At 40.2% G+C, this 12317-nt stretch overlaps 1 protein-coding gene across 3 annotated transcripts in view; it reads left to right on the plus strand.

Moving 5' to 3' along the window:
• GALNT1 (polypeptide N-acetylgalactosaminyltransferase 1) overlaps positions 1 to 12317 on the plus strand; it is a 127322-nt gene that overhangs the window by 98379 nt on the left and 16626 nt on the right. For 2 of the 3 annotated variants that reach the window (XM_053902580.1, XM_019465395.2), the window contains 2 exons: positions 2902 to 3068; positions 8451 to 8658. The exons of the other annotated variant lie outside the window; for it this stretch is intronic. In XM_053902580.1, the coding sequence (XP_053758555.1) occupies positions 2902 to 3068; positions 8451 to 8658 (375 nt within the window). The remainder of the gene's footprint in view (positions 1 to 2901; positions 3069 to 8450; positions 8659 to 12317) is intronic. 3 annotated transcript variants of the gene reach the window in all.

Raw genomic sequence — 12317 nt, forward strand, 5'->3', positions numbered from 1 at the left:
AACTCCTCTGTAATGCTAAAGGTCCAGCAGAGTGGTGACCTTGCGAAGGGGACAAAGGAAACCTGTGGGGGTGTTGGTGACAGTCGGCTTCATCTGGGTGCCAGATGAAGTAAATAAGTAAATAAACAGTCGTTCATCTGGGTGCTGGCTACTTGATGCATTCGCTTGGTGGAAATTCATTCAGCCGCATACTTGTGATCTGTCTGCTTCTGTGTATGTATGTTTTATTTCAGTAAAAAATTAAACCTCTTTTCCCTCTCTCCCCATCCCCACACCCTGTTGTTAAACCTGCTTGTAACTATTTAAGTAGCACAACCCTACACTGGCTAATTTTCATTCCTAAGGATGAAAGATTCTGTTGGGACAGGGTGGAAGAAAGCTGCTTGTGACCTTCCTGCCCGTCCTCAGCTCTGTGTGTCCCGCCCCCAGAAGGATCCCCCACTCTCACCTCCACGGGGACAGGTCGTCCCTCCATGGGAACAGTTTAACTAGAAGGCTGAAAGGACCTTTGGTTTTCCTCGAGAGCCTTATGTCTAGGTTGGGGTGGGGGTTACGTGTTCTGAGATCAGTTATGTTGACTTTTCATATTTTCTCTATATTTTCTGTGTTGCTTTGAGAGAACATTTATGAATTTGCTGTGTTCTCTGAATTATTAAATTTAACTGTTTGATTTAGGAAATTATTTTCCCTTTGGTCCAGATCCTAATATTTGTTTGGCTTTCTGATTCTTACATCCTCTTGTGAATGATTTCCATTTTAGTCTCTATTTCTAGTGTTCTTTGTAGTCTTTGAAGTCTTCCTTTCCATACACTTCCAGAATTGAATTCTTTACTGTATCTTCCAAGAAATCTGGCTTCTTACTTTTCTTCTGCAGAATTTGCTTTCTCAGGATTTTCTCTTCTTCCTGTCTGCTTGCTAGCCATGCATACTGTTTATACACTGTGCATTTTGCCTAATTATCTTCTGGGTCTTGATTTTGCTCTTTTGTTGTTTTGTAAGCCAACAACTTTGTAGTCACCTTGGCTGTTTTCTGTGTCCCAATTCTACAATAATGAGTAAAGATTAATTTGAGAAAAGAGATCATATATGACTTAATATGATTCAGTTAAATAATATTAGAAACACTTTTTCTGAGCCCCCTTTACTCATATACAGGCCATTCCTGATTTCAGAGTCCTGTGCCGGTAGTCTGTGAGTCAAGTGTTCAGGATGAACACCATGAGAACATGAGTGTCTTGACTTGCTCACCTGTGATGTATCTGAAGCATAGTACCGAGTATGTATATAATCTAGCCACCATTTATAACATAACAGAGTTTTGATGGGAAGCTGTTGGCAAAAGTGTTATTTGGAATGCTAAGGGCACAATATCCTTCCCATGGCCTGCACACCTGGTTGTCTGGGCCTCACCAATGCTGCCTGGACTTGGAAGGAACTGTAGACAGGGCAGCAGGCTGTGTGGTGGCTTCCTGGTGGGGCTTGGAATGAACCTAAGGTGAGGGGTGTGGAATGTGGTGTGGAAATGAGGCTGTGGGCCAATGGACAGGAGTAAGGTTATAAGTAATAGGTGACGAATACCACATTGTGAAGGGGGACTTGGAGAATGGTCAAGAGGATGGTAGGGGCTGAAGAGGGATTTAATGAAGGACAATGGATGCTATCTGTCCTTTTCTCCTTGGAAAGAGAGGGAGTAGTGTTGATGGGGCCCCCCACAATGAATGCTCCTCCTCCTCCTCCTTTCAGTCCCTATCCCTTGTCATCTCTTTTCCCTTCCATTTTCCTTTTTTTCCAGCTGCCAGCCAGCCGCCCTAGTGTGGGACTTTGAGTAAGTAGGTCATCATGACTGCTTCAGAAGAGGGGTTTCACTGGTATTTTTCTTACTTCTTTCCCCTTCTTTCCTTTCTCCACTCCCACTGGCAGGTGATAACAGATGAGATAGGAGAGACCACAAGGTTTGAGGAGCTTGTAAGAGAGCAGGAAACAAAGGTGGAAATAGAAGGCTGGAGTGATGGTTGCAGATTGCAAACCAAACCAAAAGAGTTAACACGTGCATTTTTTAGGAGAGCTCATGTTCTAAGCTGCATCCCTTGGTGTCTGCTTGCTAACTGCTGTTATAGTCCTCTGTGGTTTAGTAGTTTCATCCAGCTAACAAGACTGGAGGGAGAGGGCATGTTGCCTAAAAAAGTGCTGGAAACATATGACTAATATGTTGGTTTTGTGTGCATATATTTTGGGTGTGTTTGGTCTTCTTGGTGATTGCATTTCTAGACCTGGTCTTTACTACACAAGATGCATATTGGTATTTTAGCATGGAGGAAGGGGGGTCACGCGTTTTGGTTGAGCAGAGCATGGACTTTGGAGTTCTCAGTCAGGCCCTGCTACTTCCTCATTATGTCTGTCCTCATCTTCTCCTGTGTGAAATGTGTCCTCAGATACTTCTAAGAATTATTAGGAAGCTTCTCTGCCGATACAAAATAGTACTCAGTAAATATGAGTTCTCTTGTGGAAAGTGTTTTTTTTGTTGTTGTTTAGATTATTAAACTGCATAGATTCCAGTGATTCCATTTTTTTTTTGTCTTAATTGGATTCTTGAGACACATTCAGTTTCAGATTGATGATGTCGCCTTAATACATTGTCCATTAAATTGAATCAACAGAAAACACTGACCAGGAAGAGGTGCCTAATTTTAAGTGTACAGTTAACATCTTTAAGATAATTTACATCTAAAAATATAACTTTAAATAGGTACTTAAATAAACCGAAACTTAAATGAACAGTTCCCAAGAGTCCCAGCACTAGAGCAAACTGTCTTTATTGTTCTGATACCCCTCCTTCTCCAGGTGCATTGAGTATGCTGTTTTAACAGTCACTTTTTATAAAGGCATTTGCTTTGTCTCTAGGTGTAAAACAAAGGTGTATCCAGATAATCTTCCTACAACAAGTGTGGTGATTGTTTTCCACAATGAGGCTTGGAGCACACTTCTGCGAACTGTCCATAGTGTCATTAATCGCTCACCAAGACACATGCTAGAAGAAATTGTTCTAGTAGATGATGCCAGTGAAAGAGGTAAATTTTAAATTTTAATGCCATAATATGCTACAGCTTTTATCATTAATGGTTAAGAAACGTCGCTATCATTTTTAACCTAACAATTTTATACAGACTTCTAATTTATCCTAAAAATGTTTGTGGCATTTGGACTCATTCACATATGCAAAAAATTACACCCTTGTGAAAGAAAATTAAGGTATTACCTTAATTAGCATTTAATTTGTATTACAACTTAATCTTGTTTTAAAAAGAAATAATGCTATATCATATAAACATTTATGCAGAACTACTGAAAAAACCCACATAATTTTATTAGAATTTTCCCTTTGGGAAGTTGCGGCCGTGAGTCCATGGAGAGAGACTTGACCTCCTTAGAGCCAGTATGGAGAAATTGAGTTCCATGTGTCATAGGGAAGTACCTCTGGCAAGGAAAATGAGTCTTGGCTGGGCAAGCCTTAGTTCTCCAGATTCTTCTTAGATTTCCCCATTTTCTCCATTCCTAAGTTCAAGAATGATCTATAGCTGGTTATATAAAAGGCTGAGGAAGGAATTTATGAGAAAGTGATATGTAATATGACTCTGATCTCATAATAAATCTATACAGTGACTCTTGCCCAAATACTCTTCTAGGGATCTCAGAGTGTTTCACAAGCTTAGAATCTCTCAAACTGTCTCATGAAGTCCTTGTTTGGGAAAGGTGTATTAATTTAAAGTACCTTGAGCCAACATCGTTTATTTTGAATTCTTCATGGAGATTTCACACCACAAGGTAGCATAGAGAAGGCTCTGCTAAGTCCCATCTGTAGAGAAACCTGTTAAACTCAGACATACCTGGCATTTCCCAGGCTTTTTTCCCCCACAGCACTATTGAGGATCATTGGTGTCCTGTATTCGTTCCCCTAATATTCCAAAAATTTGGAAGGAACTACAGAAAATGTCTCTTCCTTGACCAGCCATAGACTTCCTGACCATTATTTCAGCCTCTTTTGCTGCTTCCATCTTTCTTGCCTAATATCACTGCATCTACTAAGATGGTTTATCTAAGTATTTTATCTTCTCCTTCCATGACTGTTCTAAATATGTAAATTTAATCACAATCACTTCATGTCTTAATTATGGGGAGTAATTTGCACATTAATAGCAATTTAAATCTCGCCACTTTGCCAGATTATAGAAGTACAAATGAAGAATAATATATGGTCCTACCTTCTTGAGTACCTTGTAGCTTGCCTCCTTGGTGTAATTAAGGAGACAGTTTATAAACACACAAAGCATTTGAATAATAGCATAATATGTAATGTAATTAATGTCAACATGTGAGCTGTTAGAAATTAAGAATACCACACTTAAATAGTTATTGTTGACAATAGAAGTGTAAATCCTCATGTGGATAATTGTTTGCCAGGAGTTAATTAATCCTTTAAGAAAATAAGCTTAAGTTCATTTCAGCAGCAGTATATATATGAACATCGATTCTGCAAGTGACTTAACGTTTGTTTTACTTACATGTTGATATTTGCTAAATTAAATACTCAAGGAGAGATCTTTTTCCTCAGATGAAATGAGTTATTTTTCCATTTCCTCCTTTGTATTCTCTAATATTCTGTTGAGTGCCTGAGAGGGCTGTGTGAATAGTACATTTTTGTAGGAAGTGGTCTAATCAAAGACACATGTGCCCACAAATCTAAAGTGACAAAGTCACATATACCAACTATATTTTCCATTCCTCATGTAGGCCCTTCTTAGTCACCCAGCCTGTATAAACCTGTAAGAGAAAACATGGGCAGAGGTCTCCCTCACTGCTCCACCCGGGGCTCTTAGTCACCATGCAGGGTCCCTGAGTACTGTCCCAGAGCCCTGGGTCATGGGCTGGTTCTCCTGTATCTTCCTGCCTGGAAAGCCTCAGGTGTGTAGCTCGCCATTTCTGATATTTGGGAACCACTAGGTATTGTGTTTTTGTGGTTATCATTGTTTGTAGTCCTTCTATCCAGATTGAGAATTCTCTAGGGTAATTTTCTTTGGTTCTCTTTTTTAGGTGGTAACTGTTAGGCCCAGGAACTAGAGCAAACTCTGTTTTTATGTAACTCTGTAAGTCTGCCTTTTCTATTCATGAGATACATCCAAGGCACCCTCACTCCTCACCTGGACTATTGACACAGACTAGCTGGTCCCATCTCCCCTCACACGCCCTTGCCCTTCCCATCCGTTCTCCACTCTGTATGCATGGTGAGCTTTTAAACACATGGCTGTGATCCTGGCACTTCTGACTAAAACTGTTCCTCTGAGGCCTGTCTGCCCCGGCCTCTGCCTGCATCTCTACTCACTTCCCAAACCACTCCCTGCCCACCCCATCCCCACAGTTCAGCTCAGATGTTTACTCAGAATCACGGTATATTTAGAGAGGCCTTCCTTGAACTCCGGAGACCAGGTTGTGTCCCTCCTAACATGTTTGGGAACACTGCACTCCTCCACGGCTGTCATCAGTTTTAACTATTTATCCATGTGCTTAATGACCATCTCCCCTGCTAGACTGTACACTCCATCAGGGCTGTGTGCTCACCTCCCTGTTCTCAGTGCCCACAGCACTTATTACATAAACAGTCCAGAATTTAATGAGTGAAAGAATAATCTACCAATTAATCCTCGCCCTTACTTCTTGTCTGTGCGGACTTCTAATTAGGTCGTGTAGCATGCATGGTTTGCTTATGGCCTCAGGATACCCAATTGCGCAGTTAACCTGCTGAGTTGTCGGTAGCCCCATTTATTGCGTATGAAGCAGGTGCTATAATTATCCCTGTTTTACTGATGAGGCTTAGCATAAACCTAACGCTTGACCTCTTAACTGTTGCGTACGTCATGTCTCATAACTTCACTGCTTACAGGGTCTGTCATGAAGGCAGAGTCAGGATGAGTCTTTAATTCACGTCAAAGTTATGTAATTGTCATCTCAGAAGGTTATCTTAAGACCTAGAACTGATACCATGTTCCTAATTTGAGATGACTGTTGCTTTTCTCATTTTACACAAAAGGAAGCAGAAGTTCTTATTTAGTAGGGGTTAGGAGTCAGATTTACTAGATTCTAAATTCCTTGTTCTTTCTATTGCTCTGTAGAGTTCTGCCTAAGATTTCTTCGATGTTGCTGGAAGCAATGAAACTTCCCCCGAAACACTCTCTGGCAGCCTCATGCCCCCTGATGGAGAGATGCCTGGGGGCCCATTTATAGGCTAATAGCTATAAAGATATTCTAATAAACAAAATTCTCATTTATTTTTAGATGACATGGAGGCTTCGACCCATAATCACTTAACCCTCTGTGTCTTCATTTTTTGTAGAATTAGGCTTGAATAAGTAGTTCCTAATCCCCCACCCAGCCCTGGGTCCCTAATTCTGTATCATCTGTTAGGAGGACACCTATTTCTTAGCCTTATTGCATGAAGGCCACAAAGATGCCAAGAAAATTTGTGGAATAGCAACTTTTTTGAGCTGCCAGACCATAGAATCATGCATTTTTCATTTTATTTATAGACAGGACAGAGTATTTTAGCTTTCAGAGACGTGGGACTTGGGAATTAGATTGCTTTGATTCTTAAGAAGACTTTAAGCTGTCTGATATTTTTGGGTAAGCTTATCAGGAGACATCTTGTGTATGACACACCCAGCCTCAATTGGTTGAAGCCCTAGAATATATCCCACACCCTAACACATGGGAGTCCATCCAACTCTGGACATAAAGTAATTTAAATTTGTGTTAGCTCAGGTGATCGTACTGTCCTGAGTTGTTCTCTCTGTAGTTCCCTTCTGGGATTTCTTGTTGTGGATGAGAAGATGGGCTTTGAAGTCAGGCAGACCTGGGTTTGAATCTTGGCTCCAACCCTCAACAAGCTGTGTCACTTTGATTGGTTCATTTTATATTCTGAGCCTTGAATTTTTGTGTCTAAGTTACGGGTAATGACATTCTCATAGGGTTACTGTTTTAAGGAATAAATGGTATTAAGTTGGTGCAAAGAGCCTGGCACTATGCTAAACAGACACAAAATGATAGCTGCTATTGCAGAATCTTCCTCTTCCCCGGGATTGGTACTGTCCTCACCTTGTTATTCAGAATGGAGTTCTATTTTTTTGACCCTAAGATTTGCTTCATAAAATCACAGTGGTGACTCAGTACGAGTTCTACTCCCAGTATTTTACAGATACCGTTTTTAGCCCAGATACTTTAGGAAATATATGAGCAGAAATGGAATCAGTATTCCATAGTGGGATAGATAGGCCTTTCTCTTTCATAATTTTCATGTCCCTGATTATTTCATTTTTGAGTCGTTCTAGTTCAGACAGGCGAGAACCATGTCATCCCTGTTTTTCTTAACCTTTGTGCGGCATAGGAAGCCCTTTGGATTCCCATGTTTACTCTTTTAAGAGCCCCTTAATGCATACACTCTGATCTCTGGGACCTACCCCTTACTAGAGTCCTGTGGGACAGAACTAGTCCTAGGAGTCCCAGGAGTTCTGTCTCAGGATTTTCCTTCCCTAAAGAGATTATCCTCATACCTATCCTGTCGTTGGAATGTTGGAAAGACATTTGACCAAACCACCATCAATAGCTTCTCTGGCATAAATTCCATGAACTAACCTGATCTGAAAAAATTATTTCTCTTTGCTTTGAGGAAGCTGAGACGTTTCCGCTTTTTAAAGTGTTACGTATTTTGGAGGCAGGACTTCCTTGGCTTAGGGCACAACCTCTATTTGAACACTCCAGGATAGTTGCTGGTTTCATGTAGCCACTTCCTCATCCTTTCTGATTTCTCCTTCTCCTTCATTTGTGATTCCCCCTTAAGACCTTTGTTACTTAGACCTACTTGTCTGCTAAGGAATTCTGGTCTTGCATTTATAGTACAGCATTTCTCTTCTGAGCTTGACCTCACTCCATGCTTCCCAATACAAGAACCATAGAGACTGTAGTAATCAATAAGACAGTTGGTTTCTGCCTTTGACGACATCCCACAATTGTCTCAATTCTAACAGCTGTGACGTATTCTGTTCCTTCTCTCTATTGAGGTCTGGATTTAATGCTCTTGAACTACTTTCTTTCTGTTCCTGAGATTTAAGCATGGTTGGAGAAAGAAGAATTGAGCCAAGAGAGGTATTAGGGAACCGTGGTGACCTGCCTGTCTTTGACTGAGCCTGCACCCAAAGGCTCTCTCCTAAGTCTTCATGCAGGAAGGTAGGGCAGCTCTAGGATGAGCTCTTAGGAAAGAAAAAGCCTCCCTGCTGTGAAATGGGTTTGTGAGTCAGGGAGCCTCCCTGAAAGTGTTCGGAAATACCGCACATCAGAATTGCTTTACATCTGGGTAGCACCGGGTTGGTCTTTTCATGTGATGTTTTGTTTTGTTAATTTTTCAGACTTTCTGAAAAGACCTCTAGAGAGTTATGTGAAAAAATTAAAAGTACCAGTTCATGTAATTCGAATGGAACAACGTTCTGGATTGATCAGAGCTAGATTAAAAGGAGCTGCTGTGTCTAAAGGCCAGGTGATCACCTTCTTAGATGCTCACTGTGAATGTACAGTGGGATGGCTGGAGCCTCTCTTAGCCAGGATCAAACATGACAGGTAATTTTCCAGAGTCTATAAACTTGTTTTCAGTGTGTTTGTCCTAAACAGTATGGTAAACTGCAGAATTCTGTATATTTAAATAAATGTAAAAATAATTTCCTCTAAAGTTTGCTTTAAAATACCCGTGAAGAACACTCTAAACTAAAAGTGAAGGCGACCGTGAAGAAATGTTTGCAGTCTTGTTGATGAGGCTGCATCAGGAAGCAGGTTGTTCAGATGTGCACCTCATGCTCTATTTATTAATTGGGAGCAGAACTGAAGGCTGTGAACTCAGGAGAGGTAGGATAAAACCCTTGATCACCCCTGCTGCCTAAGGCTAAACTGGGGCAGGCAGGTCACCTCTCCTTCTCCACTTCCTTACTGAGACTACAGCACTCAGCCTGTAGCACAGCAGGAAGTAGGAGGGGGTGGGGAGATCAGCATCGTAGCCCAAGGTGCTTAATTGTATATGGAAAAGCGCTATAATCTCTGAGGATGCAGGAAGAGCAGTGAGAGCAATGCACACATTTTTCGGTGTGACCTACTGCCGGTCCCTGGCACAGTTCTTGTATACCAGGAGGGAAGCTAACTTCAGTCTGCTAGACTCAAGATTAGTTGAATTTCTTCTTGCCTTTGCAGTTTGAGCCTGGGCCAGCTCCACATAAAGGTTTGACTTTAGGAAGGGGAACTCAGTACAAGTTAAGTGAAACATGGCACAAGCCACTGCATCTGTTCTGTTTGTTAGCAAATGCTGAGCCTACATCTCACCCTTTCAGAGATGAATAAATAGGGAAAAACCAGCGCTGGGACAGCAAGAAGGTACAGCAGCTTTAGGGAGGAGAACACAGCCCGAAGAAGGAAGAGAATATCTCTGTGAATTGTTGTCTTTGAGGAGATGACTGACTTGGGAAATACTGGCTTGCATAAAGAGCACACATAAGCAAGAGCCTGGCCCCAGGGAGAGAAAGCAGGGTGAGGAGCTGACAAACTAAAGAGGGGTTGACTGAAATGACGGTCACAACTTCTAGTTGGGGCTGTGTGGTGCCTTAGGTGTCCTGAGTAACATTTCCATCTGAAAGAGTTTGAATGCTGGATAGGTTATAAAATGCATTTCTAAATGCATCGCTGAACTGGCACTGAAGTCAGAAGTTTTGCAGATCTCAAAAGTGAGGCAAGAGAGTGGTCCAAACACTAAAGCCAGCTCTCACTTGGAGAATTCCTGCCAAACTCAGAGGACACAGAGCCTCTCTGCCTTTAGATAGACAAACGACAGGAAGATAGGAGACCGGGCCTAGGCCCTGCCTGAGGTGGGAAGATGAAGAGCAAACACCTGTGTAAAGCTAAGATCTTGTGCCCCCGTGTGAGTGAGAAAGAGAAACCCCACCGCACCCAAGAATACTTGCCTGTTTCAACCTTGGAGTGGGGTGGCGGTGGGGAAACAGAATTTGTAAACAGAGTATATAGAAAAGGAGAGAACTCTTTGTGAGAGTAGTAGAACTCTAACATGAAAGACAATAGGGAAGTATGTGGAAAATTATCCAAATCCACTCATGAACACTAACCCCAAATTCTCAAAATATCAGAAAACTGAGTCTACTAGGAGTAAAAAAAATAACTATAGCATTTATTTTTATATGAAAAACATGTAAAAGAACATATCATGACTAATTGGTTTAGTTTAATATTACAAAATCAGTTCACATAATACACTGTCATTAACATTTCTAAAACTATGATTAAAACCCTATCATTAAAAATCTGTGATCTCTTCAGTAGATACAGAAAAACGTGTTCATTTATGATTAAAATGAACATCACTTATGATTAAAAGTACTTAGTGAACTATTACAGAATGGAAATTTACTAATCTGAGAAAGGATGGCCTAAAAAAAAAAAAAAAAAAAAAAAAAAAAAGCCTTAGCTAACAAACATCAGATTAATGGAGAAAAGTTGAAAAATTTTTTAAAAATATACAGAACATCCTTATGATGCCCTGAATTAACTACTGTCATTCAGTATTAATAGAAGCCTTAGGTTTTGCAATAATATAAGAAGTAAAGGGTGTACAGATTGGAAACGGAAAAAAAACAAGTGCTGTCAATTGCAGATGATGTGTTCTTAATGGAAAACAAAATCTTACACAAAACAGACATGATAACAGTTTAGCAGTGTTGTCAAATATAAGATCTCCATAGAAAAGCCTTCTCCACACCAGCAAGGAATAGTTAGAAAATAAATTGTAAAAAGAAAAAAAGAAAAGGTCCTTTCTATAATAGCAGAGGAAATAATAAGCTATAATTGGGAATATGTTTAACAAAATATGCCTAAAATAGAACATTTAAAATTTACTGGAAAATAAGTGGAGAGAAGGATAATAATCATGGATAGAAAGGTAAAAATATCAGTTCTCCCCACACTGATCTAGAAATTCAGTGCACTTCCAGTTGTAATCGCAACAGAATTTTCTTGGAGGAACTAGCTGATTCTAACATTTATGTAGAAATGCATATTTTAAAAAAATAGGTGAGATATTCTTGAAGAAGACGAAGTATCAACAGGGCTGGCTCTACCAGATATCAAGACTTATTTTGAGGCTATATTAATTGTGGCAGTGACATATTTGTTTTAAATTTTTTAAATGTTTATTTATTGTTGAGAGAGAGAGAAACAGAGTGCGAGCAGGGGAGGGGCGGAGAGAGAGGGAGATACAGAATCTGAAACAGGCTTCAGGCTCTGAGCTGTCAGCACAGAGCCTGATGTGGGGCTCAAACTCACGAAGCAAGATCATGACCTGAGCTGAAGTCGGACACCCACCCAAGCCACCCAGGTGCCCCTGGCAGTGACATTGATGCAGAAGTTCACAAATAAATTCGTGAAACAGTAATGTCTAGAAACCATCCCATGTTTACACAACAACTTGACTTATGACAGAGGAGGCGTTGGTTAGTACAGCAGAAGGAAAAAAGACCATCAGATAGTGTTGTAATAACTGGTTATCCATGAGGAAAATAAATGAAGTTGGATACTTACTGTTTATCATACCAAAATCAATTCCATGAGGATTAAAGACTTAAATATGAAAAGTAAAAATATAATTCTCTTTGAAGACAGCATAGGAGAATACCTTTATAATTTTGGACTGGGAATGATTTCTTAAATAAGACAGGAAAGATGGGGATGCTGAGGATGTTACATACTCTAGAATATGGCTGCCAAAGGCTATGAGCAGTGCACCCTTTCCTAGGAAAGAGCTGTGGTCATGTGGAAGTTTTTTCAGATTTATAAAAACTCACAAAACCAATAGAAAAAAATTTAAATATCTGTGATCAGACAGTTTGTAGGAAGAAATACAAGACTGGAAGTTTACTCCTAAAGCAAAAGCAAAATACTGGTTATATGAACATGTCCACTTAGTAACTGAATAACAAAAAAACTGTAAGGAACACACATATCCAAGAGTTTTCATTTTAAGAGTAATCATTTTAAAATGATTATGTAGTCATTAAAAGCGTTATTTTTGAAAACTGGAAATATTTGGAATTTTGTTTTTTTAAGTTTATTTGTTTTGAGAGAGAGAAGGGAGCAGTGGAGGAGCAGAGAGAGAGAGAGGGAGAGGTAAAGAGAGAATCCCAAGTAGGCTCTGCACTGTCAGCACAGAGCCTGATGAGGGGCTCAAT

The sequence above is a fragment of the Panthera pardus genome, unplaced genomic scaffold, assembly GCF_024362965.1.
Source record: "Panthera pardus isolate Hobbes unplaced genomic scaffold, ASM2436296v1 HiC_scaffold_15, whole genome shotgun sequence".
NCBI lineage: Eukaryota > Metazoa > Chordata > Mammalia > Carnivora > Felidae > Panthera > Panthera pardus.